General features: G+C 32.4%; 2 protein-coding genes across 2 annotated transcripts; both read left to right on the top strand.

Moving 5' to 3' along the window:
• The first annotated feature begins 5,773 nt into the window (after positions 1–5,773).
• Positions 5,774–8,051, top strand: LOC130630470 (uncharacterized). Its single transcript, XM_057443983.1, has 2 exons — positions 5,774–5,979; positions 6,710–8,051. Exon 2 carries the CDS (start codon positions 6,727–6,729, stop codon positions 7,576–7,578), a length of 852 nt encoding a protein of 283 aa, XP_057299966.1. The 5' UTR covers positions 5,774–5,979; positions 6,710–6,726; the 3' UTR covers positions 7,579–8,051.
• A 540-nt stretch (positions 8,052–8,591) lies between these two features.
• Positions 8,592–14,617, top strand: LOC130630471 (RPII140-upstream gene protein-like). Its single transcript, XM_057443984.1, has 7 exons — positions 8,592–8,815; positions 9,225–9,390; positions 9,857–9,945; positions 10,284–10,351; positions 12,004–12,082; positions 13,457–13,588; positions 13,973–14,617. The coding sequence occupies exons 1-7, from the start codon at positions 8,745–8,747 to the stop codon at positions 14,061–14,063; spliced, it is 696 nt and encodes a 231-aa protein (XP_057299967.1). The 5' UTR covers positions 8,592–8,744; the 3' UTR covers positions 14,064–14,617.
• Positions 14,618–15,379: the final 762 nt, after the last annotated feature.

Raw genomic sequence — 15,379 nt, 5'->3', positions numbered from 1 at the left:
CGTGTATAAAAATTTCTATTTTTTACAGTAAGGCCACTGGGTAAACAACTAATTAAACTATGGTAACCTTGTGTAAGTGACACATCATGGATAAAGTAGGCAAAAACTAACCTAATTAGGGTACAAAAAGTTTAGTTTCCCAAACACTCTTCAGAAAAATTGCAATGATAGGTAACATATTACTCTACATATGTGACCTTGATTTCAAAATGTCTCTCCAATCCGTTCTGATAGCTTTGTAGGCAATTAAGTCATTGCAAAACAAAATAAGTAGGTTGTTTATTTATAGGTCATGTATCATCTGAAAGTCTTGAAGATACGCTTGATCTGGTTTGTCATAGTAAAAACGGAATAGAGGACTTGGATTTCTTTTATCACAAGTTATTGGAACCTTGTGTAGCTGAGACTGAATTGACCAGCAAGCTAACTGGCACACTGATTCAATATTTTCTAGCGAATGTTATCATAGCCCTAGCCATGTGATGGAAATTGGGGAGATGACACACTGCATGGGCTGCATTTTAGTAAATCATTTGAACCTTCAGTTTTTAATAAAATATGCAGGATAATGTTTTCTTCGTCTATTTTTCATTTTTACAATGAAATTGGGATCCTATAAAAATTTGCCAAGGTGATTTTAACGTTGCGGGATGTTGTTTGTTAGAGTGCGAGCTCTTATCGGGTCACCATAACTCAAGCATGAGCATTAAATACTATAGGACTCCCATATCTAAGCCAAAAGCAGTCTGGAAAATCCTCTTAATTAAGCTGTATAGCTTAATTTAAAGATCTCCTAAATAAGCTGTATCATACAGCTTAATTAAGTGACAAACATCTAAATTAGGAGGTAGAAAAATGTAAATTTTAGCAGAATCACCTTTGCAGCTCTTTTATCGTCAGCTTGACCACATTATAAAAAGGTATTTCCTGCATCCTGGGTTCAAAAGATATGGAATAGAAGCAATGTTTCGTCGTAGAGTGATAGTCTATTTAAGCTGCACTGCATCAGTAAAACTTTAAATTTCCCTAATCTCTGGGGTGCTATTAAAAAACTAATGTATTTGAGATGTTTTTTATGCAAATAAATATTGGATTTATTCAGTTTAGATAGATGGGAAAATTCAGTTAAATGTGTGTTTTCGACGATCAAAGTTTTGCTCATCTTAGCTACCTATAAGCTATAAAACGCCTTATTAGACTTATCATACATCCTAATTAATGAATTCTTTACCTGAGGACACAGTGTCATGTAACACAGTGAATCCATTTAAAATGAAGCTAGACAAATTATGGTCTGATAAAGACCAATTATATTATTATGATCTGGATATTACTAATTTCATATATTAGATAGGGAGGAGTGTCTTTGTGAATGGGGTGTTTGAACAATTTTTTTTTTTTTGAGATTAACCTCACTAATTTCGTTGTTATCATACTCTTTTCTTGTTTGTTTGTGTTTGTTTGATTGTTTTGCGATCATTATTTTTTTTTAATTGCCTTTTTTTCAAATTTTATTTATAATCTAAAGTTTATTATTTAATTTAGAGTTTATTATTTAATTATTTTTATTTTCTGTTTTTTTTTTGTTTTTGTTTTTTTTCTATTTATTATGAGCTGACCCTAGAGGTTGTTGTAACCTGAAATTATTGTCAGAATACACTATACTATACTATACTAATTAAGCTGTAGCTACAGCTTAAGAGGATTTCCCTGACTGATAAATAAATACCAGCCCTAAATATTTGTGAGACTACCCATGTAAAATATGCACATCTTTCCATCTATTTAGACATATAAAACTACTTCTATTTCCCAGCTAGCTATAATTGGCAATATAACGAACAACGACATTTTTTGTATGTATTCCTGAATATGCCTACTAGGACAGATTTATTCCTTGGCCTAGCTAGCTAGCTAGCTAGCTGCTAGCTAAATGAAAGAAAAATATTGTCGTTTTTTAGCTATATATGATTTTTACAATTTCAACCTTAGAAGTGACGAGTGAGTGTTTTTGCCACCAAATAAATTAGTATTGTCAGTCGCTGGTAACTTTTTCTACAAATCTGTTTTGCTGATCACATTTCTGCCGCCATTTACTAGACAAAAACAGAGACCAGATTTCATTTATTGCCATTGTAGGCACCCAACACCTATGGATACACCCCTATCTGGTTCAGTCACGCAAACACAAACGTTTCGTTTCCGACCAATTTGCTATCTAAAAAGCATATCAGATGGAAGGTGCGTTTCCATTTCTCATGCGTCGTTTCAACGTAGATTATTTATCGGATCGCTATTACTCCATGGCGGAATGCAAAAGTGAAATAACGTGATTCGGATAGCTTTTAAGACGATATATTATAAATGAAAACAAGTATAAAAAAAAAAAATATTCCGTAACAAAAACACATTTCAACTAAACTTGTTTAGGAAATCATCATAGCGCGCATACAAAATAGAAGCCGTACAGCACAGCACATACCGTATTGAAACGAATTACCAGAAACTGTTTCTATTAGACAAAAATATTGTATTAATTTTTTACGCGCGCTGCTCCGCTAAATCCGTCTAATGGAACCGAAGTCATTTTCTAATGACCTAACGTGTCTTTGTCATAAAAGGAAAATGTATTGCTACGACACTATTAACTAATTTCAATATAGTGCTACACTTCACAAACACAGAAAAATACAATTTGGAAATAGTTTGTTTATTTTCAAAATTCCTCTGGTCCAAAAAAAGTTTAATGTTTTGTTACGTTTTTCTATCTGTTTTACACTTCATTTTTCCATTTTGTTAGTTGCATCTTCCTATTAAAATAAATTAAGTTTTACAATGTCATTGTCTCGAGCAATTTTTTTTTAGTAAAGAAAGAGATCGAAATAAATAAAGCCGGTATGCAGGAAGAATACTTTCTATTGATAGAAATACTTACTTTCTATTGATGAAAATACTTTCTATTGTTTTTTATAATATCAACAAAGCTAGTAGAGCTTTGTTGATATCGTAAAGAACAAAAGAATTCTTTAAAATACCACCTCCTCTTCATAGCTTATTGGATTGTTTGCAGTTCTAGCTATAAGTTCAGTCCCAAAAGGCCGAACCGACGAGGTGGCGCTAAAGCCGTTAAAATCCTGTCGGGTCCCTGGGACTTATGACCTAACGCGATTCTTAGCAGTCAGTAAAATAAGTTCATTTAAAGAACTTTTTTGTTGCGCAAAGATGGTGAATTTTTTTATCCATGTGATCGATCGTGTTGCGGTCTTCAGATTAGAAATTTCGCTATTGATTGCCCTGTATTTTTTTTACATTCTCTCATCAAAAAAGTAAAGATGATGTGTTGTGTTAGCTCTTTTTCATATGACTGTGGTTTAATTAATTTTCTTACAACAAAACTTGTACTTTTAAGACCACGTTTTTTGTGCACAAATGTATATAGTTAGCTATAAGGTTATAAAGGTTTTTCAGGGAAAACTTCTAGCTAGCTATAAAAAATATAGCTAGCTCACTAAAAAGGTTGCAGGCTCCATAATCTTACGTTGCCATGAGAAATTTGTCTATTTTGACGTTTTCCAGGTAGGATGGTTATTCCATGGCAATTTGACTTTTAAGAATACACCTTTAAGATAATACAATTGTACATACGTTCCTACGACTCTCCATCGTTTTACAATATCAAAAAAAGGAGGTAAAAATCGTGATTTTATGAGAGTTTGTTAGAGACGAAAGCGTGTTTTCCCCAGTTTTTTAACTTCTGTTGTATCAATTTCTTTTAAATTTTCAGGAAACGTTAATAATAATAAGATAACTACAACTTATGTGTACTTTTCATTAAAAACAAAGCGAGGCAAGAAAAGTTATCACAAAAAAACGTGTTTTCTAGTTAATAAACTCTTAGCTATAAAAGTGTGATGTTTACCTCCTCAGATCGCTAAATAAGCTGCGATGGAGTGTTAGTTTTCCTGAATTATCCTAAAAGTGTATTGTGTATATAGCTAAAAAAAAAATAAAAATCTACACTAGACAAATTTGTATGTTTACATTTTACAGGATTCTTTGCACATGCAAGGAAAAAATCAACAGGCAAAAAATGCAGACTTTAGCTGGGTTTGAATTAGAAAAGTAAAGTCATCATCATCATTCATCATTCTTGGCTTAACGTCCGTTATCCATGCTGACATGGGTTGGACGGGGTATAATATAGACCCTCCTTCAATCTGATCTAGACTGTGTTAGATCTAAACTCACCTTCCTCTGTATCAAGTCTGTCCTTATAACCTCCTGCCAAGTCTTTCTCGGTCTGCCTTTTGGGCTTTGGCCCAGGAACTATCAAGTCTCTACACTTTCCTACCCAATTATCCCCCTCCATTCTTTCCAAGTGCCCAGCCAATTCAATCTTCTTATCTGGATATAATCTTTAATTCTACGGATACTTAGCCTGCTTCTTAGCTCATCTGAACTCTTTCTGTCTCTCAGACTGGCGTTGCACATCCACCTAACCATTCTCATATCATTCCTTTCTAAACGGTCAAGATCTTCCTGCTTCACTGCCCATGTCTCACTACCGTACAACAAAACACTTCTTACACTCTGCTAGTCAACAAAGACTCTGCTAGTCAACAAAGGAAGTAACTCTCTGAAGCTTTTCCAAGCAGAACCTATCCTGCAAGTAACACTTCTTCCAAGACCCCCTGTCGGTTGGCAAAAATTTCGCTACTCTGTAACGAAGTAAACCACTATCTAGATGTGGAAGGGAAGCACCGTAGATCAATTACCACTGGCTTGTTCATTAGTAGCTACTTGTTTTTTGACAGGAATTTGTATTTTTTGTAACCTGCAAGCTTTCTTTTTTTCTGCGTTATTATTTTTTATTGTTGGAGAAAAGTGCGGGACGTTTAAACGTGTGAACCCCAAACACGAGAACTGAGTGCCTGAGCTAGCAACTTTCTTAGTTTTAACTTTTTTGTTGCTGAAATAATGTTGCGAAAATGAAATAAGTTTGTTTTTATAGCATGCTGTAAGAAAATATTCAAAATGTATATAATTAATGTTTCAGAGGTTTTTACCAGTTTTTCATGAACATTACGACGAAGTTAATTACAAATTAATTAGTTAAGTTTAAGCAAGTTAATTACAGTATACTGATTAAGTTGCTTGTTTCAAACATAAGTCTTGCAGTAAAATGCTGTTTACAGTACTTTCCAGATGAAAGCGTGCGCGTACGCTCAACTTACAAAAATAATTGCTTCCATTCAAAAACAAATTAGGATAGCGAGTACCTTCAAATCACGCGAAAATAATTGCTTCTTATTAAATTTTCAAACTGATCTAAAAAAGCATTTCTGTCTTCGATTTTCATTCTTAAACTTTTAAAACTTGATCTAAAAAACCTATTCTATCGACGCTTTTTGTTCTTAAACTTTAATATGCGTTCTAAAAAGCTTTTCCATCGCCATTCTTTGTTCTTAAATTTTTAAAATGCGATCTAAAAAAGAATTTTTATCGCTGCTTAAAAATATTCAATTTGCAATTTTATCATTTTTTTTGCTTGTAAAAATGGCATTGCGATTCGCAAATTGCGAATTGCGAACTGCTAATTCGAACCCTGTTCAGGTGAAGAAATTAAAATTATAGCATCTTTTCACTGGTATATGTTTTAAATGTAAAATGTGCCAGCTATATTTTAATTTCAAGATCATCAAAAGATGCCTGTAATTAAAAATAAAGTTTGGAATAGACTGGTCTGCTGCTTAGGCAACTTGTGCTTGATTCTTTATTCATAGTATATAATGAAACTAAAATGTAGCTACTTTTGCTAAAATAGTTACAATACAAGTGGAAAACGAGACAGATTATTATTGTTGAACACATTCCTTCATTATGATTATTATAATGTTTAAAAGTACACTAGCTAAAATGTAATACTGCAAGACGTTCCCTAAATAGTCAGCACTTTTTAGAAAAAATAATAAAAGCAAGGTAAGGGGTTACTACAAATTTGGTATGACATTTTGTATGAATATGCATCCTGAAACTTGTCTCTAAAAATTCTTAGCGTCCTTTTTTTTTGTTTGCGAATTTTGTCTCCATTCTAAATCTTTGTTGTTGTTTGATCACCTTAGCAGTGCACATGTCCAGAAACAAATGCAAGAGACGCAGATGCTGCTTTGTGTGTAATATAAGGGTATTTTTAATTAAAAAAACAATGCGATAATCCATTATATTTATTATTGTGTAGCGTACCGAGGTACTATTTGGCCATAAATAGGTAAAATTTACTATAAAGAAATAAATTCATTCCTTGCCACTATGAGGCATTTAAAATTAAAAAAACAACCAGGAGCTTTTGCACTTTTCAAATTGGGCACTGTGGTGGGGCTTTATTTAAAAAATTAAGTCCCTTTTTACTGTGAAAACAATCCGAGCCATTGGCGCGATGAAGAAATAGAGACAGTTTCAAAAACTACATTCCATTGACTTTCTAACGGTATCATTCCGTTTGAGTTACATTGTTTGCGTCACGTATTCGTACCAACATGTATTTAGAGATATTTTTCCGATATTACTAGGTTGTATCGCTTTTAAACGATTGACCGTACTTACTACTTCAGTCCAACTCTTTGACAGGGTTTTTAATTTTCTTTTTTTGCAACGGTAGCCCTAAAGTGTGTCTTCTTTTATGTTGATTTTTTTGTTTTCATATTTTTAGTATTGCAAGTCAGCACAATGAAGTATGGATTTTGTGATCTAAATGTTCGCGAATCTTCGCAATTCATTGAGAACTTGGCAAATGTTAAACAATTAATATCATTGGGCTATAACTGTGTAGCCATTAACAGAATCCATCCTATTCCTGAAAACAAAACAAAAGATTCATCAGCTGTTGGATATGTAAACACTATGAGAAATTTGCTACAAAAAATAAATGATGCATTGAATATAATCAAAGAATCTGCCAATGAAGATTTAGTAATTCCGTCAAACTTCAAACTGCTATCAAGACTAACCATACCACTTAACAGTGTAGATCAGTTAGGGTTCCTTCGGAGGGGTTATTTTAATCAAATTTTTAATGGGTTTGATTTAATTGCAATAGTTCCAGAGAATGAAAAAGTATTTAAATCGTTAATGGAGGGAAAGTTTGATATTGATATTGTTTCTTTGCCAATGGAAGGAAAGTTGCCCTTTAAGCCCACTAAAGAAAGCATGGGACTTGGTATTTCGAAAGAGTACGCATTTGAAATTTGTTATAGCACTGCCATAAAAAGTGTGTCTTTGCGAAAATACATTTTTCAAAATGGGAAGCAACTAGTTGGAAAGACTAAAAAAGGACGAGGAATTATTTTTTCAAGTGGTGGTAACTGCTGGATGGATTTTAGATCTCCATTAGATATTGTCAATCTTGCTAATTTATTTGATTTAAAAAACTCTGCATGCTACGATGTTGTGAAGCTAAATTGCGAAAGGGTTGTTGCTCATTCGGTTTTACGGAAAACAACATTCAAAGGGATGGCGAGTGTAGAAATATGTAATGAAGATGATGGACCAAGTGCTAAGCGAAAGAAATCTAATGTATGATGTCATAATATGTAATTATTTTATTTGGGAAGTTCGTGATACATAAACATACAAAATTTGTCACCAGCCCACTAAAAACATTTATTCATTTTTTAAGAATGAAAATGTTCTATACTTGAAAAAAGGGCAAGAATGTTTTTTTTATAAATTGGAATATCAAATTAGAGTAAGAATTCAGAAAGGCAGAAACTACCTTTTCTGATTTTTTATATATGTGAGTGTTCTACTCTACTATTTTTTTCCTTAGTTACAAGACCAACCACATATTATGTCAAGGTTGACTAATTTTTTTTTTCAAGAAAAACTTTGAGTTCTTAGGTACAGCATATATGATTCTAAATCGGCCTGAAATATTTGAAAAGTTTGCATTCATGCAAAAGCAATTTGGTGTCCTTTATTAGCCCTGTTTTTATTGATTAAATCATATGGTAAAATCTGTAGCTTTGTGTTACTTGAATAATATGTATAGATTATGAAATTTTTTTTTTTCAGTAAGCATTAGTTTTCGCATCAGAAAACAAAGTAGTATATATCTATATGTTTACAAACAATACAACTGTGTAAAATTCACAAAAATACAAATTCTGCTTTCTAATATCCCTGAAGGCAAACAAAAAAGTATAAAAGCAACTGATCAAAGATTTAAATTGATAATTAGTGTTTTTATAACAAAAAATAAGAAGGAAATTGACCATATGTCAAATGATGGAACATTATTTTCACTCCTGAAAATTATTCTTTTTTAATCAATCAGCTTGAAATTTAGGTGAGATCAATTTGACTACTTTTTAAACAGATTTATTAAAGATGTGTGTACTTTTTTTCTATTTTTACTTTTACAGAAATGTTTTTTGTCTTATAAAAGTTTTACCTCTTGACAAATATGTATGTTGGCAACGGACATTTTCACTTCAACTGACTTGCATACTTGCATACCTCAATATTTATTCATTTGTCCATAATATCAATTCCTCTGCCAGAATCAGAGTCGACTTTACTTATTCTTGACAGAGAGACGTAGAAAAAATTTCTACAAATAGAATATGTCTTTACTTACCCCTTTATTATAAATAAATTAAAATAAAATAAGTTTTTTTAGGTTCAGATATTTGTGTTCTAAAATAATGACTATGCGGTATAACAACACCTGAGTTCTGCTAGTTGCGATGCAAACTGAGGTAGAACAAGTTGACACAACGTGGTATCAGAGGGTAGCCAATCTATTTAAAAGGGACAGGTAGGTCTTATGATGGTGTCTTATTTATTTATATGTTGAGGTTTATGGAGATAACTAGTCGGTAACTCCTGGGAAAATCCATGGGGTCACCTGCCTTTAAATTACATGCTAGCAGACAGACAGACAAAATACTGCTACTATTATAGAGGCAAACACTTTCAAGAAAGAAACTTCTAAATGAACTTAAGTTTTGTAAGAAGGTAAATATTTGATTTGAAAAATTTATATATAAAAAATTTGTGTTTTTATCTTAGGAAAGTTTACCTTGTTGGTACAAATAGTTTGCAAGGGAATAAACTTGTGCATTGCTTGTGCATTGTTTATGAAATGAAAGACTTTCCCCTCCCCTTATTTACCCCCTCCTTGAAACTATTTATCCCTTTACTTAACAAAATGTTTTTTACTCTAGTGTTACTTCAGACTTCAATCCACGCATATACCTTGTTAATCAGTGCGTGTTTGCAGGTAGTATTGCTGGCTTTTTCATTGGTGGAAGAATTGGAGCACGTGTTGGTGCTGTTGAACATGTGGAGACAACTAAACTAGCTGTTTATAAATCTGTTACTCATGCACAGGTATGTAATACACAAATGTTGCTTTCTATTGAAGCTTTTATGGACACACCTTAGTTCAATTACACATTTGAATATCTTAATTAGGGAGAGCTAAAAGAATTAAATGTCAAATCTTTTATATTGCATTGTCAGAAATATTTTTTTTTGCATACATTGAAACAACAATGTTCTCAATGTAAAAATTATATAAGAAGTGGGAATATTATTATACAGACCGTTTTTATTGGTACTAATTTTTGGATGAAATTTTACAACCTACAACACACCTTGATAACAGAATGTTTATTTTTCTGAAGTATACTTATCATATCGATATAAATAAATAAATAAATAAATAAATAAATAAATAAATAAATAAATAAATAAATAAATAAATAAATAAATAAATAAATAAATAAATAAATAAACAGCAGTGTAAAGTGATATTAGCTGTCAGCCATGTGTTCAGGTAGTCTTGTTATTTTAGAGACAGTACCAAAACAAAGTTGTTTATGGCTTTTTTCGGAATGGATGCAAGTTTGGCTGGCGAGCAGGAGTTTTCGCTGGTTTATACAGGTAAATAATAATACTAATAATAATAATAATAATAATAATAATAATAATAATAATATGGTTTGTAACAAAGGTTGAAGCTTACTTAGCTTTACACAAGCCAAAAGATTGTTCAAAATGGCGTAAGTTTAATCTGCTTCCCTTTTAACATGTTTTCTTAAATACGCTCACAGCCTTGAAAATTGTAAAGTGGTGCATGACAAAATTTCTTCAATGCAATGTTGCAGCAGAAAATTATGGCCTTTTTGTATGGGCGGTGTTAAATATATGTAATATACCGTTTTGGTACGAGCAATTCCTTCTTACTGTATGTCCATATTGTATTTTTTGTTTTGTTTCAGTTTATTATTAGTGACCTTCTCTGAAGCGACACGTCATAGTGGGAGTGTAAACTATCTTGCAGCTGGTGGTAAGTCGAGCTTGTTTTACTGCAATTATGTCAACTGTATGACATTCAAATCTCGTTATTCCCTGACTTACTGGTTTCGTCCATGTGTTCAAATTTTTCTATGTATATATTTACAACTAAACATTCAAATTGTATTTTATAGCTAAAGTTAAATTTGTAAATATGTCTCGATTAATTAGCTTCCTTCTCATGAACTTGCTGTTATGAAGACCCTGAAAACATTGAAAACAGACTAGGTTACCTTCAATATTCTCTAGCAATGTTAACTTTAATAAAAAAACAATTCATATTGTCTTGTGTCATAATAAATCACTCTTTTAACAGTCTTTCAAATACCTTACAATGGCTTTATTTATTTTACATTTGTCTTTTCTTGCGTCTGTGTGTCATATGGTAAAAATATAGCTAAAAATCTTAAAAATTAGCAAAAGAATGTGTTGGTTAGAATTTAATATAGGCCCATCACTGCAGTTACAAATGAAGATTTTTCTAAAAGATAGATTGTAATTCTCTGAGACAAAAGCAGTTAAAGAAGAAGAATTTTAGTACCTGACCTGTCCTAAAAAACAGGAACAATTTTTAAATCTATCTGGCCTCAAACAAAGGAAACAAAAAAGAGATAAAATGTTAATTTATGTATCCTGTTTTTGTTTATTTTGCTACATTTTGTAAAAAAGAAAGCAGTTTTAATTTTTCACACCAGTTTTGGTCAAAAACAGTATTCAGGTGGAGGCTAAATTGGCCTGAAAAATCAAACTTCCGTTTTAGGTGAGATTGGCCCGAAAAATCAAAACGGATTTGTTTTTGATAAAATTTAGTGCAGTAAACAAACAGCGTGCTGAACACAATGCCAAGTTGAAAATATTGACTCTTTTTAGAATCCTGTTTTAGGCAAAATTAGTTCGGAAAATTAAAACTGTTTTGTTTTTGTGCCAAATTTTGTCGAAAACAAAGCGGTTTGTCCAACCAATTTCAGTTACAAATTTTATTGACGTGAAGAAAAATTTTTCTGTAGGACTAATTGTTGCAACCGGTATAAGACAAAAAGTAATTTTTTGTAGAACAATTTTTTGCGTTGTGTGTTTTATGTAAACTGCGGAACATTATTTTTGCAATTGAAAACTCACGAAAACAATGAGAATTGCGTTTGGGAAGATGGCTTAGGAATTTGTTTTATTTAAATAACGTCGAGAATAATCACAACATGCTATCAAAATGAAATAGTAAGTAAAATTTAATTCCTTAAACATTATCGTTTCCCTCATTGTCTTTTCACCGACTTTTACGATTTAATACTAATTTTTTTTAAAAAGGGGAACGTAATTTTGCGATTGATCAACTTTTGTCTACCTTTATAGCACTGATTTTTGCGATTTTTTCTTGGAAGTGCATTTTTTAGAATTGATTTCAAAATGGCAAAATAAATTCCACAAAAATATATTATGGAAAAATTTCCGCATGTAAGGTAGGTGACAGAAAGCCAACATTTTGCTAGCCTAAGCTAGTCCCAGTCAATCACAGAAACTATCCAGATTACACCCAAGGTTCTAAAAAGCCATGCGCTAAGACTGAGACGAAGAAAGATCTTTTCTATTTGGGTAAATAAATATTCCAGATTATTGAATTGAACTAATGCTTTTGTTTGTAAATAGCTTGCACAGGTGTTGTCTACAAATCGTTATCTGGATGGAGGTCAATGATTGTTGGAGCAGTTATCGGCTCAGGTCTCAGGTCAGTAATTTTTGTTGTATTGTAGTTTTTGTAGCAAGGTGTTTCTTCAACATATCAAATTCCAGTTACTCTATAAATTACTTTCGTGAATATCACTTTGGGGAATTTTGCACATAAAAGGTTTTGCGAATTGGAATATTGAATTTAATTCAGGGATACTTAATTTCGTGGGTACTTAAGAAATGCAGTGGCGGCCAAATTTTGAACCCGAAAATTTGATTAGGTTTTGCGGCATCCTTTACAAAGATGTCTATTCCGTAACATTTTTTGAATTTAAATTACCTTAAGGGAAGAAAAGATTGCGGAATTAAAAATTACGCATTCATGGTCGAATGAACCGTAATATGCGGAACTAAAGATTGCAAATTTTCTGTAAACCATACAGTAAAACAGCGACAGAAATAACATGTCTTTTTCGTGAAAGTCGACAAAATTAGATTGCGAATTTTTTTCCTCTCGAAATAGAGAAGGAAAAGATTGCGAATTTTGACCAAATTCGCAATCCTTTCTTCCGCAAAATGTCTTCCTTTAAGCTATTTTGTTGGAGATTACAATTCCAGCAAATAATATATTCTCTTTTCCGTACAGCCCAGATAACATGAATCAGAATGATTTTTGGTCTAAATTGGTGTCAGTGTTGTAATATAGAAAATCGTGCTATTTTTAAAACAGCCCCGTCAAATGATTGCATTTAACCCAAAAATGCTTACATCAAATAAATTAAACTGGACCGTTTTCCGACATTTCACGAACTATCTATATTATAATGCCCGTATACGTCTGTCTGTCTGTCTGTCTGTCTGTCTGTCTGTCTGTCTGTCTGTCTGTCTGTCTGTCTGTCTGTCTGTCTGTCTGTCTGTCTGTCTGTCTGTCTGTCTGTCTGTCTGTCTGTCTGTCTGTCTGTCTGTCTGTCACGCAAAATGGTAGCTTAGCTGCGCAATAGCTAGAAGCACGTAATGCGGTATAAAAATGACGGGCGAACCCGTGGATTTTCCACGGGTTTAACGACTAGTAACTATAAATTAAACATAAAACACCATTTTTTCCCGTTCTCTCAAGCTCTGCCCAGAGGTGTAGGTTGTTTTTTTTTTTTTTTTTTTAAGGAAGTTAATTTTTATATAATCTAGGGTTACGTAAGTCTTGCAACCGAAGGTTATAGCACAAATTAAAGGATATTTGTTGCAATATCGATTTAACAAAATAAACATCTTTGTTTTGTTGGATCTATGTTATAGCGTGTTGCATGGCCAACGCAATGGAACACGCGTGTCAAACTAGTGCAACTATTATGCAACGTTGTGGTATACAGTGTATCAGAGTTTGAACTCATTGGACCACATCTGTATGTGTGTTTTTCACGATATATTATTTTAGTTTACCTGTTGCACTTTTCAATACGATTGTGATGCAAGCACTGCCTGAAGACATGAAAGAACAGCTAGATGTGTTTGGGATGTCGCATTTGCAAACAAAGCAAAAAATGGCAGATGCTACGGTGGATGGCCAGTAAGTTGGTGTATTTTCTTCAGCTTTATTATATTTAGTGTTTTTTATTTACTTCTTCGTATTTTTAATGGAGAGATTTTCATGAGTAAAAAAACAATAATAAAGAAATACCAATTCTTATATTTAGTGTTTTTTATTTACTTTTTCGTACTTTAATGGAGAAGTTGTTATGGCTTAAAGAAAGAAAAATCACCGCTATTTTCTCTCTAATCTTTTATTTTCTTTGTGTGACTTTCCTTTTTGTTTTCTTTTCCAATTTTATCTTATACGTCCGTTCCATACGTCCGTCCGTCCGCTTTTTTGTCTTTTTACTGCCGGATTTTTCCTCATGATTATTAATTTTCACGAGGCTGTTGTGTAATTTTGTCTGTGTATTTTTTTAAGATCGGAGGATAACGATGCGACAGAGAATCTAATAGCTGCACTTCGAAACGAGCTTATTCAAAGTGACCATCTCCAAGGTGAAAGCAAGTAATCTTTCGTGAGGAACCAAACAATACGTTCTGAAAAAAAGAAAGCTTGGTGGCTGGTACAAGGCTTGACTGTGCATTTCCAGTTATTCGGCCAATGTTTCGTATTACACAGACAAGTAACCGTCAAACTGTTGGAATGGATGATGCTTCTCAAAATTTTTTGCATGATAGAAATTTACTTTACTGTTAGAAAACTTTATCCATCCTAGGAATTTCCTCGAATGTTATTTTGCTTGTGATGTTGAGTTCTTCTTATTCTCTGCATTTTTATGAAACTCTTCAAATCTTCTACAAAGGATTGTTACGCAGCGTTATTTGCAAAAATCTGTTTTCTCCCTGCTACTTACCTAGCCACTTCATTACTCTTTGTTGTGTTTTGTTTAGCCCCGTTTTGTGTAAATTTTGTTATCAACATCTCAAATTGCAGATTCACTCAGTAAGTAAACCCCGTTTGATAAAAGTGCAATGGGACTGCGCTACTTTGAAATCACTCCGATTTTCTGCTTAAAAACACGAAATGTATATATTTTTTTATAAAGAATGTAAATTAGTGCAATTTTGTTGTCATTTTTTTCTTTAAAAACATGTTCAACTCCGTGTTCAACTCCGAAAACAGAATTATTTTCGAAGGGTCGTACTAATTATTAGAGGAATAAATTATCTTTTTTTAAAATTTTATTTCGCACTAAAAATAAGAGGAAAATTTGACCTTAGTCGCACTAAAATAGAGGGTAAAAAATAATCGGCGAACATGGACGATGAGGATGATGAAGATCGTTTTTTAGAATTAAGTTTGTAAACAAAGCTATTTTTATCTTTTCTTAAAAAACAAGGAAAAGACAATAACGAAAAGATTAAACCAAATTATCTGGTTCGTACTCTAAATAGAGGAAAATCCGACCTTGTATTAAATTAGAGGAAAACATAAAAAATGTAAATATTGTGTCGCCCTAAAAATTTAGAGGAAATAAATTAAGGAAAATTCGAAAAAAGGCTACTCGCACTAATTAGAGAATGCACTAATTAAATTTGAGAAATGACGGTATATCACTCCATATAGGGTAGCTTTTGAGATTTAAAATTGCAGTTTGCTTCATATAACTTTAAATTATTCATTTATTACCTACAATCGTGTGCATAAATATTTGGGAAACATCCTGATTTTTATGGGTTTTTTAAAGCCCCTCTCTCCTCAAATTCAGTGTTAAATTTGTTATTTTGATTGCTAGTGTTGTCAAAACAATCAACATTGAACTTGTGGGGAGGGGGATACTGTTTTTCCAAAACATTTATGCACACGATTGCGGATTATGTAGGG

This window comes from Hydractinia symbiolongicarpus, chromosome 2 (genome assembly GCF_029227915.1).
Source record: "Hydractinia symbiolongicarpus strain clone_291-10 chromosome 2, HSymV2.1, whole genome shotgun sequence".
In the NCBI taxonomy this organism is placed as follows: domain Eukaryota; kingdom Metazoa; phylum Cnidaria; class Hydrozoa; order Anthoathecata; family Hydractiniidae; genus Hydractinia; species Hydractinia symbiolongicarpus.
Note: the sequence above shows the minus strand (reverse complement) of the source record. Positions and strands in the feature narration are given on the sequence as shown.